The sequence below is a fragment of the Trichomycterus rosablanca genome, chromosome 2 (genome assembly GCF_030014385.1).
Source record: "Trichomycterus rosablanca isolate fTriRos1 chromosome 2, fTriRos1.hap1, whole genome shotgun sequence".
Lineage (NCBI taxonomy): Eukaryota > Metazoa > Chordata > Actinopteri > Siluriformes > Trichomycteridae > Trichomycterus > Trichomycterus rosablanca.
The window spans coordinates 2,421,387-2,445,920 of record NC_085989.1 but is presented as its reverse complement, the minus strand read 5'-3'; the positions used below and the strand labels follow the sequence as shown (position 1 = coordinate 2,445,920).

General features: G+C 43.6%; 1 protein-coding gene across 3 annotated transcripts in view; it reads left to right on the top strand.

The window, feature by feature from the left end:
* The window catches only part of gabbr1b (gamma-aminobutyric acid (GABA) B receptor, 1b), a 91,736-nt gene that overhangs the window by 24,777 nt on the left and 42,425 nt on the right, over positions 1–24,534 (top strand). The window contains exons 1-2 of one of the 3 annotated variants that reach the window (XM_063009855.1): positions 6,825–6,844; positions 10,497–10,657. In XM_063009855.1, the coding sequence (XP_062865925.1) occupies positions 10,532–10,657 (126 nt within the window). In that variant the 5' untranslated portion in view covers positions 6,825–6,844; positions 10,497–10,531. Of the gene's footprint in view, positions 1–6,824; positions 6,845–10,158; positions 10,658–24,534 lie in introns of those variants that run through there. The other 2 variants (XM_063009839.1, XM_063009847.1) reach the window with 2 other exon arrangements.

The window sequence follows — 24,534 nt, the reverse complement described above, 5'->3', positions numbered from 1 at the left end:
ACCTGGCAACCTCCAGGTCCAATCGTTCCATCCTGCCTCCATTCCCTGGCAACCTGGGCGACTTTTCTTTCCGCTCCTGCCACTGGATGATCATTAGCCAGCAGCCAGCTGTCAGTTCGCTCGTTTCCTCTCGCCCACGGAGAGCGAGGGAGGGTTCATTACCGACGAAGAATTTAGATTTATCTGGCAGCTGGTTCATGAGCCCGGGATGGCACGTCTTAAATCTTAGACACCTGTGGCTGTCGTGGCACCTGTGCCGCCGCTATTCTGGGTGCTGCTAATGAACGTCGGATTACATTTTATGCGCCGAGATGACGGTCGGCACGCCTACATTTAACTTAAACCCATCGGCTCTATAACTAGTTTAATCAGCTACACACAGTATGTGGAGACCTGGACCATGACCTTGCTGGACATTCAACTGCCCAGGTTTGAGGCCGGTCAGGGTTCCTCTGCACCAAACTTGTCAAACCACGTCTCTGTGGACCTTGCACTGTCCACAGGAGCACAGTCATACTGGAAAATGATGGAACCTGTCCCAATTTATTGCCACAATATGCATGTGCATGTACTGTTAGCAAATGGTGTGGCTGAAACCCCCAAACCATAATAACTGTCGCCTAGTATTGTGGTATTTTGTGTGATGCTGCCCCTTTTATGTCATGGTCCACTGCCCAAATAATGTGCTACAGGAATCTGTGATCCTGCAAAGGACCGTATTTTCAAGCGGCAACCATCCAATTCATCTAAACAGGCTTTACTTTACCTAGCACGGACTTATGTGCATTTTTAGGAGCGTCAGTACACCTGCGCATTTATTTAATCATCCGGTCAGCCAGTCAGTCATGTAGCAGCAGCCTAACGCACAGAATCATACAGACACGAGTCAGGAGCTTCGTTTAATATCACAACAAACATTAGAATGAGCAGAATGAGGAGAAAATAAGTGATTAATGTTGTATACAGTATATACATCTCTAAAATGTTATACACTCTCACCCTGACAGTGTTGCATTATAACGTGAGAGTCACTGATTTACTTATTATGTGTTACGTATAGAAACGCAGTCTTACAACAGTACGAGGGCGGCACGGTGGCTAAGTGGGTAGCACTGTCGCCTCACAGCAAGAAGGTCCTGGGTTCGATCCCCAGGTGGGGCGGTCCGGGTCCTTTCCGTGTTCTCCCTGTGTCTGCGTGCTCCGGTTTCCTCCCACAGTCCAAAGACGTGCAAGTGAGGTGAATTGGAGATACTAAATTGTCCACGACTGTGTTCGATATAAGCTTGAGAAGTGATGAACCTTGTGTAAGCAGTAAATACCGTTTCTGTCATGAATGTATCCAAAAGTGTAAAACATGACGTTAAACTCCTAATAAACAAACAACAGTACAACAGAGAAAGACACAGATAACATAAAAGAAATCCTCACCCAAGGCTGAAGGCGTACAGATAATACAAGACCAATAAAACGTGGCATTATGAAAACAAATAGACTTACATTAGATAGCATTGCATGTCCAGACTCCAGCTTGGGCATAAACGAGGCCTTGACTTTAGCACTTAGCATCCGTCACTGTGGTCACTCTCCGAGCGTTTTATCAGGCCGTTTTTTTTTATTAAGTCGGCAAACTGGAACTCCTGTAGTTGAAAGTGTCTGTTCGTATATTTAATGATATGGGGCATTACAGATTCTATGAAGTATGAAGGTGGGATCCAGCTCGCCTCATCTAGAGAACAGCTGCACTGTTTTATGCAGGACATCGTCGATTTATCTTGCTCGTTATTCTGCTCGGCAGGATTATTTTTTTAAACTTTTTTTATACGCTGAGCATATAAAAACAGACGTGGTATTGAAACAGACGTGGTGAAACGTGCTGATTGAAAATCGGAGTTTTTTAAACACATTTTCATTGCACCCGGAATGTAAAAAAACTTTTGCTTGTTGGACATCCCAGTGTAAAAACAAATGGTATTAAAATATTGCGTGTGACGTGTGTGATTTTTCCAGCTATAGCAGGAGAAGGCTACTCTGTATCTGTGGGAATTTGTGCCCTATTCAGTCAGAAGTTGACAGCATTTGTGTGGCTGGGCACTGAAAGGCTCAGTCGATGTTCCAGTTAATTCCAAAGCTGTTCAGGTCCGAGTTTCTTTAAACCAAGCTCACAGGGGCTCCGTCACGCTGGGTCCTGCTGCTGCAGAGTTGGAAGCACTTACTGTTCTTTAAATATTTGATTTATTCCACCTGTTTGTGATTGTTGTGGCTGAACCAGGTGAACTCGATAATAAAAAAGGTGTGCTCTTATACTTTTGTCCGTGTAGTGTTCAGAAGCGCATTAAGGCGGTGTAAGTGCTCAGGGCTTGAGGAGTCAGACGTGGGAGAAATACAACACTGTCACTTACAGGAAGAGGAAACCAGAACACATTTCCAGTCCTGTGATTAAAGCTTCATCTCACCCTGATGCTGCTGTAATGCTTGGAAATGCCTGGAGAGGCTGGTGTTGCTAACAGCACACATATGCTTACTGTCAGGCAGTTTAAGGCGGTGTTGGAATAGGATGTGTAGTATTGATTGCTAAAATTTGTTTCTAGTTGTGATTGCTCCTGATTTTATTTTCTTTGTCCATGTGATCAACTCTAAGTTGCCTGTAATTCTGTGGTGGTTTGTGGAAATCGTCTAACCCTGCGTTCACACCGGCAGCAACTATTCGCCTCTCGTTGCCTAAATCGCTGAACGCTCATTGCCCTTTGTTCACACTGGCAGCGTCATCATTCCTTGTGGGCATTTGGTTGCCGTGCTTTAACTGACACCAAGCAAAAACATAATCTGATGCCATAGCCATGGTTAGTATAGTATAGGATAATGTAGTATAGTATAGCACAGAGCATATATTTTGCTCCTTTATAAATGTCATCCCTGTGTAGTCAGCATGACAAGTAAACTGCGTCTGATCTTTGCGATCGCTGCCGTCTATTTGCTCACGTTTGACCCCGTGACTCTTTTATCTATAGTAAGAACAGTTATCTAGGAACCAAAAAGGAGTGTACGGTGTCGTGGGTTACAGTTGACTGGGTTGGAAGATTTATTGGCACAATCGTGTATGAGCTGAAGAACAAGGAACAGAACTGTGGGCCTCTCTTTATACTGCTCTAGTCACATCACATTGGTGTTGGACTTTGGAACCTCCATTCTGTGCTAACTGTTGTTTCTTATCTGCATACACATTTACAACAGCTTAACATTTGCATTTTCGGCATTTAGCAGACGCTTTTATCTGTGACAGTAAATTATCTAAGCATTAAGAGGGTTAAGGGCCTTGCTCAAGGACCAACAGTGGCAACCTGGCAGTGGTTGGGTTTGAACCAGCAACCTCTTGTTTACTAGTCCAGTACCTTAACTACAACTGCCAGACATGTTGCTTATCTCTGTACTTTAGACCGCTCAATGCTCAATTCCTATTCGTGATTGCTTTATTGCTTTGAGTCGCCGGCTCTGCCCACTTTGCGCCAACGTTTGTGCTACCTCATATCGCCGGAAATCGCAGCTCTGATTAAAAATGAATGACAGACGGTTGCTTTGTCACGCTGCGTCAAGGCTGTTGTGAATGCAGGGTAAACATCCTGACAAATTCAGTTTTTATCTTGAGGTACCAGTTTGGGTTTTTTTCTCGAACTTGGCAAAGATTTATGTTCAAGGTACTTTTCTAAACATTTATTTATGCGTTTTCTCTCTTTCTCTCTCGATTTAGCGTATGCAATTTGTTTTCCGCTGCTGGAGGATCCCTGATTGCGTTTGAGGAGGGTATATTGCTGCTCACGTGCCCTCCGACGCATGCGCAGTCCTAGCGGACCCCTTCTTCACGCCCGTGCTTCTGCCCAGACGCCTCTATCCACTAACCTGGGTCCTTGCACAGCGTTTGAAGACCCCACCCACTTACTCCGGTCATTTTCCCACCCAGCAGAAACGGTGGCCAATCTGTGTCTGCTGCAGGCACCGCCAATCGTGCCCGCTAGATGGTGCCCAGCCGACCAGTTCAGAATCTCGTGTTCAGGGTGTGTGCAGGCGGAATATTCTGCTAATAATGATAATAATTATAATCATTTGCAGTTTGTGCTTTATTATGTTCTCATTCAGTCCCAGACAAACAACTGTTGAAGGAACCACTGACCACCATGGCAGAAATGCCTTAAAAGCTGTTTGTAGGAGTTAAACATGCAAACGTTTTGTAAATCTGAGCCTGCAGGTGACCGGATCTAGTAGAATTTATTTGGACGTGGAGGTTTGTGTGTGTGTGAGTGTGTGTGTGTGTGTGTGTGTGAGTGTGTGTGTGAGTGTGTGTGTGTGTGTGTGTGTGTGTGTGTGTGTTGGACAGATGATGATGCACTCAAGCTTTTCCAGCGCTCCTCTTCCAGCAGAGCACTTCACTTCACCCAAAGTGCTTCTCTCACATTATAAAATTACCCCGTTGTTTAAGACCGAGTCCAGAATGGCTAATCAGCTTTGCACCAAGACGTCGGTGAAAATTTATGGTGGAGCGAGATCCTGAGAGAGCTCCGGGCGTCTCACGCTGACTATCGTTCTGCTCTCGCGTGGCTCGTCGTCCTGCGCAGGGGGCACTTAGTTATCACCAGTTATCACCAGTTATCACCAGTCTGTGGTCTGTTTGGATTTCAGAGTATTTAACCACCCTGGTGCACTGAAGGTTCCGGTTACATGAACGATGGGAAGCTAAACTGGTGTGAGAGAGGAAAGGGCCCAAGAGGAAACCTGCCACTGGTGTGGCTTAAAGCTTTAATCGTCCAATTACAAGCTATTAGATCGTCAGAGACAGTAAGACTTCTGGGAAAGTTTTGCTACTGGTATGGTGACAGTCCTGCTACTGGTATTGTGACAGTCCTGCTACTGCTTTGGTGACAGTTCTACTACTGGTATTGTTACTGGTCTACTAATGGTATTGTGACAGTACTAATGGGATTGTGACATTTCTACTACTGGTATTGTGACAGTACTACTGGTATTGTGACAGTACTACTGGGATTGTGACAGTACTACTGGTATTGTGACAGTACTACTGGGATTGTGACATTTCTACTACTGGTATTGTGACAGTACTACTGGGATTGTGATAGTTCTACTACTGGTATTGTGATAGGGTGACAGTTCTACTACTGGTATTGTTACAGTTCTACTACTGGTATTGTGACAGGATGACAGTTCTACTACTGGTATTGTGACAGGTCTACTACTGGTATTGTGACAGGATGACAGTTCTACTACTGGTATTGTGACAGGTCTACTACTGGTATTGTGACAGGTCTACTACTGGTATTGTGACAGGGTGACAGTTCTACTACTGGTATTGTGACAGGGTGACAGTTCTACTACTGGTATTGTGACAGTTCTACTACTGGTATTGTGACAGGGTGACAGTTCTACTACTGGTATTGTTACAGTTCTACTACTGGTATTGTGACAGGGTGACAGTTCTACTACTGGTATTGTGACAGGGTGACAGTTCTACTACTGGTATTGTGACAGGGTGACAGTTCTACTACTGGTATTGTGACAGGGTGACAGTTCCACTGCTGGTATTGTGACAGTCCTGCTACTGGTATTGTGACAGGGTGACATGTCTACTACTGGTATTGTGACAGGGTGACAGGTCTACTACTGGTATTGTGACAGGGTGACAGTTCCACTGCTGGTATTGTGACAGTCCTGCTACTGGTATTGTGACAGGGTGACATGTCTACTACTGGTATTGTGACAGTACTACTGCTGGTATTATGACATGTCTATTACTGGTATTGTGACAGTACTACTGCTGGTATTATGACATGTCTATTACTGGTATTGTGACAGTACTACTGGATAAACAGGACATCCAGCGACCCTGACCAGGATAAAGCAGTGCTAACAACATGAAATTGAAATGTATGAAATGACTCAAAAATGGACAAAGACTCAAAAATCATCACGTAATCAAATTTTAGACGGACGCTACTTGGCCAAAAGTATGTGGACATGCCTCATTATGAGTTATTTCTGCTATTTCAGTGAAAGTTACTGCTAACAGCAAATAGTAAATATTATCAAACATTGGTACTAGAAGAGTTTAGGGACCTTCTGACAGGTCAGGTCCTTAGTTTTGGAAACCTATAGGGGCAACAAAAGCTCCCTGGATGCGACTGAAAGTGATGATGCAAATAATCCTGGATGCAACACACACAATTGAGTTCCAAACTGTCTCTGAAAGCAGGGTCAGCACAAGAGCTGGGTCATCCCGAATCCATGAATTGGGTTTCCATTTCTGAGTAGCTGCACACAAGCCTAAGATCACAATGCACAATGCCAAACAACCATTCCATCCTTGGCACACAGTGTCCAGGAAATGTCCACCGTTATCGTGGCTACATTTTGATCCTTTGATGTGGAAGAACTCGACCAGTCCTGACCTCAGGGGCTCGGATTGCTGATTGTGTACCAGGCTTTAGCACCCAGCATCACGGCCCCAACCTCATCAAGGCTCCGATGGCTGATGATCAGGTACAAATCCCTGTGGAAGGCTTTCCCAGAGGAGGCAGGGCTGTTACAGCAGCAAGACGTGTAGAAATGAAAGACGTCTCCAGGTCTTCGGTTCACAGCGAGTTTATTTGAAGAGACACAGAATTGTGATCGTGGTTCCTCCATCGTACAGCGAAATACGACTGTTAGCAGGATTAGCTGGAATTTCTTCTCAGCGCTGTGTGTGCGCGCACAATGACGGGGGATTAGCCGGCCCGGCGAGCGAGGAGGAGGATGAAGGTGATGAAGATGTGTAGGAGAGCGTGGGAGCATCAGACAGAGTGTGAGAGTGCGGTTCGGTTTTCACCAGCACACAGACCTGCTTATTCCTTCAGAATGAAATGGCTACACTGGTTACTTCTGGTATTGTGACAGTTCTACTACTGGTATTGTGGCAGTACTACTGGTATTGTGGCAGTACTACTGGTATTGTGACAGTTCTACTACTGGTATTGTGGCAGTACTACTGGTATTGTGACAGGATGACAGTACTACTACTGGTATTAAAACAGGATGACAGTACTACTACTGGTATTAAAACAGGATGACAGTACTACTACTGGTATTGTGACAGGATGACAGTACTACTACTGGTATTAAAACAGGATGACAGTACTACTACTGGTATTAAAACAGGATGTCAGTACTACTACTGGTATTAAAACAGGATGACAGTACTACTACTGGTATTAAAACAGGATGACAGTACTACTACTGGTATTAAAACAGGATGACAGTACTACTACTGGTATTGTGACAGTTCTACTACTGGTGTTGTGGCAGTTCTACTACTGGTATTGTGACAGGATGACAGTTCTACTACTGGTATTGTGACAGTTCTACTACTGGTATTGTGGCAGTACTACTGGTATTGTGGCAGTACTACTGGTATTGTGACAGTTCTACTACTGGTATTGTGGCAGTACTACTGGTATTGTGACAGGATGACAGTACTACTACTGGTATTAAAACAGGATGACAGTACTACTACTGGTATTAAAACAGGATGACAGTACTACTACTGGTATTGTGACAGGATGACAGTACTACTACTGGTATTAAAACAGGATGACAGTACTACTACTGGTATTAAAACAGGATGTCAGTACTACTACTGGTATTAAAACAGGATGACAGTACTACTACTGGTATTAAAACAGGATGACAGTACTACTACTGGTATTAAAACAGGATGACAGTACTACTACTGGTATTGTGACAGTTCTACTACTGGTGTTGTGGCAGTTCTACTACTGGTATTGTGACAGGATGACAGTTCTACTACTGGTATTGTGACAGTTCTACTACTGGTATTGTGACAGTTCTACTACTGGTGCTGTGACAGGATGACAGTTCTACTACTGGTATTGTGACAGTTCTACTACTGGTATTGTGACAGTTCTACTACTGGTATTGTGACAGGATGACAGTTCTACTACTTGTATTGTGACAGTTCTACTACTGGTATTGTTACAGGATGACAGTTCTACTACTGGTATTGTGACATTACTACTGGTATTGTGACAGGATGACAGTTCTACTACTGGTATTGTGACAGGATGACAGTTCTACTACTGGTATTGTGACAGGTCTACTACTGGTATTGTGAAAGGATGACAGTTCTACTACTGGTATTGTGACAGGGTGACAGTTCTACTACTGGTATTGTGACAGGGTGACAGATGAAGATTGGAACCCAGAGTGAAGAGGCTGCGAGGATGAGCATCACTCATAGTATGTGGACGCTTGACCACGAGCGTCATGATATAATACAGAAGGTGGCTTGGCTGTTTTAATTGCATCTAAGTGTTTGATGCCCTGTATTTCGTAGTGTTTGTGTCCAGTATTTCTAGCCAGCCCTGGACCCACTGTATCCCTGACCAGGCTAAAGTAATGAGTAAAGCAGGTAATCAAATGCTGCTTTCATGTTTAAATTAGTGCTCTCATTGTGAATTATCGTAGGCAGAAGGAATTGTGGGTAGGTTTGGGTTAGTGGGTGGGCGGTGAGGGTCCCTGTGGAGATTTGGGAGATTTACCCCCCTGTTGTGCCGGTGGAGGGAACGAGGGAGGAGCAGAAAACAGCAGAGAGGCTTTGATAAAGGATCACAAATCTGAAGTGGTTTGTGAAACAGAGAGGGAGGAAGAACAAGCCCTCCCCTCACATCTCTCTCATCTCTCTCACATACATGTCTCACATATCTCTCTCATCTCTCTCATCTCTCTTGTCTCCCTCTCACATCTTTCTCAGCTCTTTCTCATCTCTCTCATTTTCTCACACTGTCTCTTTCATATCTCTGTCAACTTTCTCATCTTTCTCTCTCGTCTCCCTCTCACATCTTTGTCATCTCTCTCACCTCTCATCTCCCATCTCTTTCTCGTCTCTCACATCTCCCTCTTTTATCTTTCTCATTTTTTCTGTCATCTCATATTTCTCTCTCATCTCTCTCTCATCTCACACGGTCTTTTACATCTCTTTCTTGGACTCTCTCTCACATCTCTCTCATTTCTCTCACCTCTTTCTCATGCTGCTCTTTTCTCTCCTTTGTGCATCTCTCTTTTGCATCCCTTTCTCACAATTCTCTCTCGCGTCTCTTGTATTTGTTGCATCTTGTTCTCACACTTTCACCGTCTCTCTCACGTCTCTCTACATCCTTTGCATATTACACATTTCTTACATCTCTATATTGCATCGCTCTTACACACTCACATTCTCGCTCTCTCGCTCTCTCTCACACACACACACACACACACACACACACATTCTCTACCTCTTGCATCTCTCTCTCTCTCTCCTGCCTCCCCCCTCTCTCTTTCTCCTTCCTCTCTTTAAATCCTGGCACATTGTGCCTGAGCCTCAGTGCCGATGCTGCTGCAGCCCGCAGACGCACCGTGACCGGCTCTCCTGTTCGCGCTCCCCGCTCGCTTTCCTTTGTTCTGCCGCAGCCGGAGGCTCCGTGGATCACGACTTGAACAATCTGTCCCGGCCTCCGTGTCTCCCGCTTAAACCCGTAATGGTGCAGCACTCTGCTGAAGGAGGCGAGAGGAGCTTGAGCTTGAGTGGATGCTGTTGCACTGCGGTGATCGTAAACCAGTATGTGACGCTGGTTTGAGAGCCTGTCTGGGATTGATGTGCAGGGAAGTCGTGAGTACGGAGCCGGATGCGTCTGCGTAAATCGCTCGCAAAAGTTTCGACGCAAATCAGAAGTCAGAAGCAGTCAGGTTTCTGCTTTTTAGTGCGATTTTTTTAAAATATGACTTTATATTAATGCTTGTATGCTTGTGGACACTTTGTATTTTCTAAAACTTGTTGATTTTGCTGGTGTACATCAGTAAACAACATAGAAACAATCGGATTGCAGTAGCGGTTAAACTGGAAACGAGCTCCGTTTAATCATCATCCACTGCTATTGACTGCCCAAATTTAATTATGTGACTCTCTGGCCTGTGTCTGTGTTCATTATTAGCCTTATTAGCCTCTTTATGACTGCTATTAATTTATTATACGGCACATGCAGAGAGAAATCTTGCTTTAAACAAAAACATTATTATTTATATGCAGTACTAAAAGTCTAGAAAATTATAGATTAGTCAGATTCATTAGTTTGGACCTCCAGATCAGATCCTGCTGGTTAATTGAATTTTTTATCAACCTGTCAGGTCACTTTCAGTCTAAAGAAGGACTGAAGACCCTCAGAGGTCAGACCCTAAGGGCTGTGATGTGTAAACCATCGTCCGTACAGAATAATATGAAGTGATCGGCAGTGCAGCGTCCACTCAGTCACTCCTCAATCACTCCTTCCTCATCCTCAAACTCGGACCTATAACGTTATACAGGATGCCGGGCGTCGCGGCTGGACAGGATCGTGGGCGCCCCTGGACCTCGTACGCGTTCGTCTCACTCATTCTGCTCCTCTCCTGGTCCTGCCCCGCTCTAGGCAAGAAGAAGCTCTACATCGGAGCCCTGTTCCCCATGAGCGGCGGCTGGCCGGGTGGTCAGGCCTGCCTGCCGTCCGCCCAGATGGCCCTGGACCTGGTGAACAAGAGGACGGACATTCTGCCCGACTACGAGCTGGAGCTGATCTACTACGACAGCAGGGTGAGTGATGGATGTGTTTATTTTTTATATTTATTTGTTGTTACTTGTTAAACAGGACGATGATGCATTTTTCACCTGACATCACTCTCTAAACTGCTTCACTAGACTTACAGCTCGGCAACTTGTTGACCATTTTACTTTTACAACATTTACAATTTCACCTTTAAATGCAGCATGTTGCTCATGTAATAAAGGGAAACAAAACTGTTGGGCTGCATTGAATCATGTGTGTCTGCCAAAAAAGTCATTGTAAATAAGAAAGCAATATATTAAATCTATCAGTACTGTGCAGAATAATTAATAATGAGTAATAATCATGATAATAAAGAAAGTTTTGGTATTTATGGTCCTCATCTTGAGACTGGAATACTGGAACTCGCTCCTGTAAAGAGCCGCCATGTCCACTATTAATCCCCTGCAGCTGATACAAAATCAGCAGAGGTCTAACCCAAAACCCACTGCTGCTACATTGTCACCATATTGCTGCCACATCGTCACTCCACTGCTGCCACATCACATCACCCCATTGCTCCCACATCATCACCGCACTGCTGCCATATCGTCACCCCACTGCTACCACATCGTCACCCTATTGCTGCCACTTTATACCCCACTGCTGCCACCTAACACATCATCACCCCACTGCTGCCACATCGTCACCCCACTGCTACCCCAACACATCACCCCACTGCTACCCCAACACATCACCCCACTGCTGCCAGATCATCACCCCACTGTTGCCAAATCATCACCCTACCTCTGCACCTCTGCCACATCGTCACCCCACTGCTGCCACTTAACACATCATTACCCCACTGCTACCCCATCACATCACCTCACTGCTACCCCATTACATCACCCCACTGCTGCCACTTAACACATCATTACCCCACTGCTACCCCATCACATCACCTCACTGCTGCCACATAGTCACCCCACTGCTGCCACTTAAAACATCATCACCCCACTGCTACCCCAACACATCACTCCACTGCTACCCCATCACATCACCTCACGGCTACCACATTACATCACCCCACTGCTGCCACATAGTCACCCCACTGCTGCCATATTTTCACCCCACTGCTACCCCATCACATCACCCCACTGCTACCACATCACATCACCCCACTCCTACCCCATCACATCACCCCACTGCTACCCCATCACATCACCCCACTGCTACCACATCACATCACCCCACTGCTGTGTTCTCTTCACTGGCTTCCTACAGCTGCCTGCTTTCATTACAAAAGATTGCAGCTTGTCTACAAGGCCAAAAATAGACCAGCACCAATCTACTGTAGAAAGCGTTACAGAGAACGATACAGGGAACTATGAAACCCTGTTCTGTACCACACAACAACTTATCTTGATCCATCACTCAGAACTCGAGGAAGACCAGCATCAATTCTCTTCTCTATACCAGCACCCGTGCGGTGGAACGAACTTCTCCTGTCTGTTTGAACATCTGAGTCTCTCACCGTCTTCAAAAGACAGTTAAAGACCTTCATCACGTCTTTACTAAACACGTAAATAGAAACTAACAAGCACCTACTGATCTTCTACCGATTTATATAAAATGTTCTACCTGTACTTTGGTTCTAACAGGCTTTCAGCAGATTTGTGTACCTGGACCGTTGTGTTCTTGTACTAGAGTGAGGAAATGATTCAGTGATACATTACAGATTGTATTGTTCGTTTAATCTTATTACACCTGGACTAAAGAGCAGCAACTGAGATGTAATAAACACACTGAAAGCTGATACACAGTTATCTGAAAGAAAATAAACTCGGACTTGGTAACAGAATCTGATAAACGAGTAAAACAACGACATACATCGATCAGCCATAACATTAAAACCACCTCCTGGTTTCTTCACTCACTGTCCATTTTATCAGCTCCACTTACCATATAGGAACACTTTGTAGTTGTACAATTACTGACTGTAGTCCATCTGTTTCTCTACATGGTGGATTATTCTCAGCACTGCAGTGACACTGACATGGTGGTGGTGTGTTAGTGTGTTGTGCTGGTATGAGTGGATCAGACACAGTTTTTAAACACCGTGTCCACTCACTGTCCACTCTATTAGACACTCCTACCTAGTCGGTCCACCTTGTAGATGCAAAGTCAGAGACGATCGCTCCTCTATTGCTGCTGTTTGAGTCGGTCATCTTCTAGACCTTCATCAGTGGTCAGAGGATGCTACCCACGGGGCACTGTTGGCTGGATGTTTTTGGTTGGTGGACTATTCTCAGTCCAGCAGGGACAGTGCGGTGTTTAAAAACTTCATCAGCGCTGCTGTGTCTGATCCACTCATACCAGCACAACACACACTAACACACCACCACCATGTCAGTGTCACTGCAGTGCTGAGAATGATCCAACATGTAGAGAAACAGATGGACTACAGTCAGTAATTGTAGAACTACAAGATGCTTCTATATGCTCAGTGGAGCTGTGTGTAGAAACAAGGAGGTGGTTTTATTGTTATGGCTGATCGGTGTATATTATTCATCTCTTCAGTTCCATCTGCTATGGACGATACTGACATAAATCTTATAAATAAACATTTATTGTTAATCAGAATGATTCTGTACAGGCTGTATTGTGTGAAAAAGCCACTGGTACACATTATTATAGAATTATTGGTTCTTTTTTATTTTTATTTATAAGCAAGTGGGTACAAAAGAACCAAACAGTTCCGGAAATTAGGAAAATGGACTTGGCAGGGATCTGTTTTGTGTCGCCCGACGTGTTATCAGGCTGAAATGAATTTTATGGACGTCATTTATTTGCACACGTGATTAAAGGTCACATGTAAATGCTGTTGTTGGGTGACATTTATCCAGGCACGGATTTATTATGAGGCTCGTTAATTTCTGTTCGTTATTGAAACGAAGCCAGACGAACATCAGTATTAAAATATATAAATGAATGTATGAATTTGACATGTGAGGATTATTGGCCGGACAGACAATATTTTACACTTTGTAATTCGTGTGTGTGTGTGTGTGTGTGTGTGTGTGGATCCTAATGCTATCATATACAGTGTATCACAAAAGTGAGTACACCCCTCACATTTCTGCAAATATTTCATTATATCTTTTCATGGGACAACACTATAGACATGAAACTTGGATATAACTTAGAGTAGTCAGTGTACAGCTTGTATAGCAGTGTAGATTTACTGTCTTCTGAAAATAACTCAACACACAGCCATTAATGTCTAAATAGCTGGCAACATAAGTGAGTACACCCCACAGTGAACATGTCCAAATTGTGCCCAAATGTGTCGTTGTCCCTCCCTGGTGTCATGTGTCAAGGTCCCAGGTGTAAATGGGGAGCAGGGCTGTTAAATTTGGTGTTTTGGGTACAATTCTCTCATACTGGCCACTGGATTTTCAACATGGCACCTCATGGCAAAGAACTCTCTGAGGATGTAAGAAATAGAATTGTTGCTCTCCACAAAGATGGCCTGGGCTATAAGAAGATTGCTAACACCCTGAAACTGAGCTACAGCATGGTGGCCAAGGTCATACAGCGGTTTTCCAGGACAGGTTCCACTCGGAACAGGCTTCGCCAGGGTCGACCAAAGAAGTTGAGTCCACGTGTTCAGCATCATATCCAGAGGTTGGCTTTAAAAAATAGACACATGAGTGCTGCAAGCATTGCTGCAGAGGTTGAAGACGTGGGAGGTCAGCCTGTCAGTGCTCAGACCATACGCCGCACACTGCATCAACTCGGTCTGCATGGTCGTCATCCCAGAAGGAAGCTGACGCACAAGAAAGCCCGCAAACAGTTTGCTGAAGACAAGCAGTCCAAGAACATGGATTACTGGAATGCCCTGTGGTCTGACGAGACCAAGATAAACTTGTTTGGCTCAGATGGTGTCCAGCATGTGTGGCGGCGCCCTGGTGAGAAGTACCAAGACAACTGTATCTTGCCTACAGTCAAGCATGGTGGTGGTAGCATCATGGTCTTGGGCTGCATGAGTGTTGCTGGCACTGGGGAGCTGCAGTTCATTGAGGGAAACATGAATTCCAACATGTACTGTGACATTCTGAAACAGAGCATGATCCCCTCCCTTCGAAAACTGGGCCTCATGGCAGTTTTCCAACAGGATAACGACCCCAAACACAACCTCCAAGATGACAACTGCCTTGCTGAGGAAGCTGAAGGTAAAGGTGATGGACTAAACCCAATTGAGCACCTGTGGCGCATCCTCAAGTGGAAGGTGGAGGAGTTCAAGGTGTCTTACATCCACCAGCTGTCCAGATCCTCCAGATGTCATCATGGAGGAGTGGAAGAGGATTCCAGTAGCAACCTGTGCAGCTCTGGTGAATTCCATGCCCAGGAGGGTTAAGGCAGTGCTGGATAATAATGGTGGTCACACAAAATATTGACACTTTGGGCACAATTTGGACATGTTCACTGTGGGGTGTACTCACTTATGTTGCCAGCTATTTAGACATTAATGGCTGTGTGTTGAGTTATTTTCAGAAGACAGTAAATCTACACTGCTATACAAGCTGCACACTGACTACTCTAAGTTATATCCAAGTTTCATGTCTATAGTGTTGTCCCATGAAAAGATATAATGAAATATTTGCAGAAATGTGAGGGGTGTACTCACTTTTGTGATACACTGTATATGAGTGAATGAGTGAATGAAGTGCAGTGGATCCGTGTCAGTGGGATCGGTGACCTTACTGCTGTGTGGATGATTGAATCTGTGAACGATGTGTTGAGAGGTAATTACACCCCGAATCACATTACAGCTGCGTGATCACGTACTACTTCATGATTACTGAGTCTCCTGTGACCTGAGAGCACAGTGAACCCTTAAACAGTCATATTTATAATAGAATGTATACTTTATAAATAATTAATAATAATTAATCCTGCACATGTGTCTGATTAAATTCACCTTACAGCTGTAACTGTGTAACTTCATTCATTATCTGTTCTATCACCTGGTCAGGGTCTCTGTGGGTCTGATTCATTGAGCATAAGGCAGGAAACACTCCAGATAGGTCGGCAGTCCATCACAAGGCACACACACATTCACACTTGACTGCATGTCTTTTGACTTGTTGGAGGAAACCCACACGGACACAGGGAGAACATGCAAACCCCACACAGAAAGGACCCCAGGTCAGGGGCGTAACTACTGGGGGGGCAGGGGGGCAGGTGGGGGCCCTCCACGACATGAACTAAACCCCCCACCGCACTGCCCCCCCCCCCCCCCCCCCCATTGGCTGCACTCGCCAGGTCATTATTATTATATTATATTATTATAATAAAAGCGAGTGAGTATTTTAATTCATTCTGATATAGCATATATAATTTTTTTGCACTGGGGCCCTTGAGCTCCTAGTTACGCCTCTGCCCCAGGTCCATATTACTTTGACCTGCAGTTCACTGATTGTATAATAATCAGCTTCACGGTGTATGTATAATTAATAATAGAATTAGTTTGTTGACGCTACATAAATTACTTGTTTTGTGTTCGAGCTGTTACAGGTGCTCTCAGTGTTCCATCATGTACCCAGAGCATCCTAAAAATAAGGGTGATAAAATGCACCTTTGCAGGTCGCTGGTAGCTGTTAGTTTGTACCTTTAGTTTGTATATTTTTACCTGGTACAGAAAGATACCGTGGTATAACAGCTATTGTACTACTGTTAAAAAATGCACAAATTTAAGGTAGAGACGCAGCATCCTTGAGGGAAACACCTCAGTCACGAGAACAGGTACAGTTCACCACTCCTAAAAATATAATCACACCTGTACCAACACTGGAGGAGAAAAGTTCCTCTGTGAGTGTGTCTGTGGAATTCGGTGCTTCTTTGGTTATAAGAGTATTTGAGGTCAGGTACTGATGTAAGGTGAAAATAAAACTCTGGCTCAGAATCAGTGATTTATTCTAACAGAAGATGATTAGTGGGGTGGAGGTCGGGGCTCCGTGTGTCACTGCAGTTCTTCCTCACCAAACTCAACAAACCACGTCTTTACAGACCTCAAAAACAGATGCTGAAACATCTGGGGGGTGTCGACGTACCTTATTTATTTAAGCTTTTAAGAATAAGAAAATCAGTTGCCACATTTTCTTCTTGTTAAAAACACCATAAATTTGAATTATTATTATTGTTATTATTATTATTGTTGCTTTGTTGTTGTAGATGTTATTATTATTATTGTTGTTGTTGTTGTTGTTGTTGTTGTTATTATTATTAAAATTATTGTTGTTGTTATTATTATTGTTATAATTATTGTTGTTATTAGTATTATTATTGTTGTAGTTGTAGTTATTATATTGTTATTATAGCTGTTGTTGTGGTTGTGGTTATTATTGTTAGTTTTACAGTTATAAATAAATTATAAAGTGATAAAGCAGTAACATATTGTGCAGTAATAAAAATCTTATGTTGTATATTTATATACAGTATATGTATAATAATATGTGTAATTCGGATATCATATAAGATGACGGATGCTTGGGTAGGCCAGCAGTAAATTACGCTAGCCCACAACCACTGGGATCAAGGGTTTGAATCCCTAGCTGTGCAATCGGCCGGTCGGGTGTCTACATACAGACATATTTGGCTTTGTCTTAATGGGGGTGACTGAGACCCCACTATGGATTGGCATCCTGTTCTCGGGAAAGCCGAACCCATTGTGACTTTGACTGGGATAAATCGATGGTAAAGCTTGAAAATAAATGAATAAACTTGACTGAAATGAAGCGCACTTATATAAATTTTTTATTACGGTTTTGTTAATCGTTTTTTACGGTGTGGAATTAATTTGGTAGTTTAATTGGTGTGATTTCTACATTTAAGGAGAGTGGTAGTGGCTCAGTGGATGGAGCTTTGGCTTATCGAACGGATGGTTGTGGGTTGAATCTTGGCTCTGCCTTGCAGCCACTGTTGGACCCTTGATCAAGGCCCCTAACCCTCTTTGCTCCACCATAATATGGCTCCAAACAAGCTGGGATGCTCAGAAAAGAAAACTTTGTGTATCTGTATACAGTGTATCACAAAAGTGAGTACACCCCTCACATTTCTGCAAATATTTTATTATATCTTTTCATGGGACAACACTATAGAAATAAAACTTGGATATAACTTAGAGTAGTCAGTGTACAGCTTGTATAGCAGTGTAGATTTACTGTCTTCTGAAAATAACTCAACACACAGCCATTAATGTCTAAATGGCTGCAACATAAGTGAGTACACCCCACAGTGAACATGTCCAAATTGTGCCCAAAGTGTCAATATTTTGTGTGACCACCATTATTATCCAGCACTGCCTTAACCCTCCTGGGCATGGAATTCACCAGAGCTGCACAGGTTGCTACTGGAATCCTCTTCCACTCCTCCATGATGACATCACGGAGCTGGTGGATGTTAGACACCTTGAAGTCCTCCACCTTCCACTTGAGGATGCGCCACAGGTGCTCAATTAAGTTTAGTCCATCACCTTTACCTTCAGCTTCCTCAGCAAGGCAGTTGTCATCTTGGAGGTTGTGTTTGGGGTCGTTATCCTGTTGGAAAACTGCCATGAGGCCCAGTTTTCGAAGGGAGGGGATCATGCTCTGTTTCAGAATGTCACAGTACATGTTGGAATTCATGTTTCCCTCAATGAACTGCAGCTCCTCAGTGCCAGCAACACTCATGCAGCCCAAGACCATGATGCTACCACCACCATGCTTGACTGTAGGCAAGATACAGTTGTCTTGGTACTTCTCACCAGGGCGCCGCCACACATGCTGGACACCATCTGAGCCAAACAAGTTTATCTTGGTCTCGTCAGACCACAGGGCATTCCAGTAATCCATGTTCTTGGACTGCTTGTCTTCAGCAAACTGTTTGCGGGCTTTCTTGTGCATCAGCTTCCTTCTGGGATGACGACCATGCAGACCGAGTTGATGCAGTGTGCGGCGTATGGTCTGAGCACTGACAGGCTGACCTCCCACGTCTTCAACCTCTGCAGCAATGCTGGCAGCACTCATGTGTCTATTTTTTAAAGCCAACCTCTGGATATGACGCCGAACAGGTGGACTCAACTTCTTTGGTCGACCCTGGCGAAGCCTGTTCCGAGTGGAACCTGTCCTGGAAAACCGCTGTATGACCTTGGCCACCATGCTGTAGCTCAGTTTCAGGGTGTTAGCAATCTTCTTATAGCCCAGGCCATCTTTGTGAAGAGCAACAATTCTATTTCTCACATCCTCAGAGAGTTCTTTGCCATGAGGTGCCATGTTGAATATCCAGTGGCCAGTATGAGAGAATTGTACCCAAAACACCAAATTTAACAGCCCTGCTCCCCATTCACACCTGGGACCTTGACACATGACACCAGGGAGGGACAACGACACATTTGGGCACAATTTGGACATGTTCACTGTGGGGTGTACTCACTTATGTTGCCAGCCATTTAGACATTAATGGCTGTGTGTTGAGTTATTTTCAGAAGACAGTAAATCTACACTGCTATACAAGTTGTACACTGACCACTCTAAGTTATATCCAAGTTTCATGTCTATAGTGTTGTCCCATGAAAAGATATAATAAAATATTTGCAGAAATGTGAGGGGTGTACTCACTTTTGTGATACACTGTATATGACAAATAAAATCGTCCCTTCTGATTCATCACGTCTGTGATGTGATCCGTTTATCTGGAAACATTTCAGCACTGTTACCCTCAGATAGCTGTTCATTATTTATCAAGCAAAGTAGTTATTTGTATCCTGTAAGCTTTATGATCTCAGGTGGTTTCATTAGCATGAAACATTAATAAAGCCGCTCGGCAGCCAGGAACACGTCGCCGTCTTATTCATGCCTTCATATCAAGACTGAAATCCATCTCGTACGCTTTGCACTTGGACGTGTTTGGAAAGCGATTGGTCGTAAACACGTCAGGAAGCTGCTTGTAATGTTCACACAGCCTAAAGTCATCCGGCGTTTTATTTTAGTATTTAATGAGTTCAAAACAAATCAGGGGATCGAAAAGTAATCGTGTTTTTTACAGCTGGAGGATTTCAGGTCACAGACGGAACACAGAGAAGCCCGAGGAAACATTTAACAGCTCAGAACATTGCCGGTGTACCTGCACTAGCTTCGGTTTGGATGAATAAATGAATGAATTGTTTTAATTAATGAATAATTTGTCAATTAACTGGATGTACAAAGCAGAGCCAAAAGTATTTGGACACCCGACCGTGAGCTTGACGGACGTCCCGTTACAAAAAAACAGCCAGAACAACCGGCCTTCTGAGGAGGCTTCTCACAAGCCCTTGAACTTTGTCTGTGTGTGGGAATTTGTGCCCATCTAGTCAAAAGATTTCAGCATTTGTGTAGCTGGTCGGGAAAGCCTCAGTTGATGTTCCGGTTCATTCCAGAGCTGTTGAGTGGGGCTGAGGTCAGGGCTCTGTGCAGGACGCTGGAACAGGAAGGGGCCTTCCCTAAAGAGTTGGAAGCATATCATTTCCTTTATATATCCTGTATATATAATACATGCTTGCACACACACAATCACATATCTGAGCACAGATATTCAAATCCCCACCAAATACATACTTGCTTACACACAATCACATATCTGAGCAAATGTATTCGCATCCATTTCAAATACATACTTGCATACACACAATCACAAATCTGAGCAAAAATATTCACACCCCACAGAATACATACCTGCATACTCACAATCACATATCTAAGCAAATGTATTTGCATCCATTTCAAATACATACTTGCATACACACAATCACACATCCGAATAAAAGTCTTCTGCCCACCACATACTCTACCAGTGCTGAGCTGCAATCACACCTCTCTAGCTGTTATTACGAACCATTTTACTGTCAATGACGCTGGAGTTTCGTGCTTTGTGCACAAGGGTGCAGTCATGCTGGAACAGGAAGGGGCCTTCCCTAAAAAGTTGGAAGCATATGATTTCCTTTATATAATTGAGTTAACAAAGTTTGTAGCTTGTTGTTTCCTCTCCAGTTGTTGGTATCAGTGGGTGCTGAAGGAGTCTTACAGCTGTGATTGTTTAGTTTTATATTAAAATGATTTATTACTACAGCTCGCACTAATATTTATGACAGCTGTGAGACGGCGCATCGGGCCGCGTACGTACTCGTTGTTTACTTGTTGTTTGGTGTTAATAATTTATGTAACGCACGCGGCCATCGGGCACGCCGTACAAATTGCGCCGGCGTATTGCTTCAATTTGTCAAAGTGCTTTAATTTGTCATTAGTTAGCATCACTCGGCTAATAAACTGTCCTCATGTGGTTCGTGCATTTTTATACGGTGCTGGAAATTCATTATCGTTAGATAAGTAATGAGGATTTCTTCATTAGCATTCGCACCGCATTTCCCTCTCGATGATGTGCACTTCAAAGAGATTTCTTTCAAATTAATCTTGCGTTTCTCACCACGCTCGTTCTTCCTCTTTCTCCTTCTCTCTTGCTGTCTTTCTTTGCCACCTTTTATCCTCCTCCGCATCCGAGATGCCAACTAACACACACACAAACACACACACACACACACACACACACGGTGAGAGTTTGGGAAGGTGGCAGAGCATTGCAGACAGACTGTCGACGCTTAAACCACTTCGACTGCCCGGTTTTGTTGCAAGTTTGTGGCCAGCACCGGACCCTCCGCTTCCCTGACCGGGATCAAGCACTCGGCGATGGTGATCGTACGTTCGGTTTTGCCAAGAGCTCGGCTCTGATTGGCTGAGACGGCTCTGCATTGGAGCCCCACTACAAAAGCACAGAGGAGGAGGGGATGCTGGAGGCTGCGGGTCGTCATGGCAACTGTTACCCAGACAACTGCAGTTTAAACAAACACATAACACCACAGATTCGCACCGCCGAGGACGTAACGAGAGAGAGAAACCGAGATGCGTATGCTGCGTCCTGGTCAGGGTTGCGGTGGGATGGAGCACTAGACAGGAATGCAATCTTGCGATTGTTCTGGGGGAGCTCAGAGACGGACCACACGGACACACGGAGAACATGCCAAACTCTTCAGCAATGATGGGAGCATTAAACGAGAAATAAAGTGTGACCCTGTAGTGCAGCAGGTAGTGTTGGTCCTGCACAGCTTCAGGAAGCCAGAATTGATCCTCACTTTTACTCCACTGTGTGTGGTTTGTTCTGTCTGTATTAATACAGGTTTCCTCTCACCTCATAAAAAGGTGCATTGGCAATTCTGATTTGCTCCTTAGGTGTGAGTGAGTGAGTGAGTGCGTGAGTGAGTGAGTGAATGATGGAGTGTGTGAGTGAGTGAGTGAGTGAGTGAGTGAGTGAATGAGTAAGTGAATGATGGAGTGAGTGAATGAGTGAGTGAATGATGGAGTGAGTGAATGATGGAGTGAGTGAATGAGTGAGTGAGTGAGTGAGTGAATGAATGAGTGAGTGAATGAATAAGTGAATGATGGAGTGAGTGAATGAGTGAGTGAGTGAATGAGTGAGTGAATGAATAAGTGAATGATGGAGTGAGTGAATGAGTGAGTGAATGAGTGAGTGAGTGAATGAGTAAGTGAATGAATAAGTGAATGATGGAGTGAGTGAGTGAATGAGTGAGTGAGTGAGTGAATGAATAAGTGAATGATGGAGTGAGTGAGTGAATGAGTGAGTGAGTGAATGAGTGAGTGAGTGAATGAGTAAGTGAATGATGGAGTGAGTGAATGAGTGAGTGAATGATGGAGTGAGTGAATGAGTGAGTGAGTGAATGAGTAAGTGAATGAGTGAGTTAGTGAATGAGTGAATGAATGAGTGAGTGAATGAGTAAGTGAATGATGGAGTGAGTGAGTGAGTGAGTGAGTGAATGAGTGAGTGAATGAATAAGTGAATGATGGAGTGAGTGAATGAGTGAGTGAGTGAGTGAATGAGTGAGTGAATGAGTAAGTGAATGATGGAGTGAGTGAGTGAATGATGGAGTGAGTGAATGAGTGAGTGAGTGAATGAGTAAGTGAATGATGGAGTGAGTGAATGAGTGAGTGAATGATGGAGTGAGTGAATGAGTGAGTGAGTGAATGAGTAAGTGAATGAGTGAGTTAGTGAATGAGTGAGTGAATGAGGGCGTGAGTGAGTGTGTGAGTGAGTAGATGAATGATGGAGTGAATGGGTGGATGAATAATTGAGTGAATAAATTGATGGATGAATGAATGTATGAAGGAATGAATGAATGAATAAATAAATGAATAAATGTATAAATGAATGAAGGAAGGAATAAATACATGAATAGCTGATGCATAAATAAAAGAATTGATTAATAAATTAATTATTAAATGAATAATTGAATAAATGACTAGATGAATGAATGAATAAATGAATGGATGAGTAAGTGGATGATTGAATTAATAAATGAATGAATAAATGAATGAATAAATAGATGAATGAATGAATGAATATATGAATAGGTAAATAGATGAATGAATGAATGGATACAAATAAAAGAATGGATGAATGAATAAATGAATGGATGAATACGTGTTATACGAATTAATAGAAAAATGAATGAAGGATATAAATGAAAAAATGGATGAGTAAATGAATAAATAAATGAATGAATGAATGAATTGATGAATGAATAAGTGAATAGCCGAATGCGTAAATTAATGAACTGATGAATGAATTAATAAATAAATTAATGATTAAATGAATAAATGACTAGATGAATGAATGAATGCATAGATGAATGGATGAATAGATGAATGAATGAATTGAGTTGCAGCAGCTGTCTGATTACTCCAGTGTTAAGTAAAGTTGATTCACCTGTATTGACTCACACAGTCCTATAATCAGACATACTGAGATAAACCTCTAATCACTGACCCTACATGACCAGAAGTTTGAGCCTTTATGTTCCACTGGTTCTCTGACTGGTTCCCCGTTGCTGCAATAACAGTCTTCACGTTTCTGGGAAGCGTTTTTGTACTTCAGAAATTTTTTACTTTCATTGAACCACAGGAGCAGCGCTGAGGTCACTGCTGTAATAATGCAGGTCTGGATTGTTGCAGTCCATCCCAGAAGTGCTGGACAGGGTTGAGGTCAAAGCTCTGGTGCACCAGCGCAGCGCTGTACAATCAAGTTCTTCTGAGTCTGAGTCGACCCAGCAGAGGAGACCAGGGCGAATCACCGTGATGAAAGAGCAAAGTTCCTGAACTGGATTAAAAATGTTACTGGAACTGAAGGGTTTCATCCATCAAAGCAGCTCCAGGACTTACACACGATCACATATCTGAGCAAATGTATTTACACCCCCACAGAATACATGCTTGCATACACACAATCACATATCTGAGCAAAAGTATTCACACCCCACTGAGCAAAAGTATTCACACCCCACAGAATACATACTTGCATACACACAATCACATATCTGAGCAAAGGTATTCACATTCCCATCAAGTACATGCTTGCTTACACACAGTCACATATCTGAGCAAAAGTATACACACCCCAATGAAATACATATTTGCTTACACACAATCACATATCTGAGCAAAGGTATTCACCCCCCCCCCCCCCCCAATACATTTTTGCTTACACGCAATCACAGATTCGAATAAAAGTCTTCTGCCCACCACATACTCTACCACTGCTGAGCTGCAATCACACCTCTCTAGTTGTTATTACGGACCATTTTACTGCCGATGTTTGTGTATCCATGCGTGAGATTGTATCTTGGAAAGTTGTCTGCCTGCACCTCTAAATTTAGCAAAACAAATACTTTTGACTTTTGGTCAGGTGAAACAGTCTAAACACCACGTGCTATTAGGAGGCAAACCAAGCAGCGGAGGTTCAGTTGGCGCCGGCAGTGCCCCCTCTCAGTGAGGGCGAGGGTTCG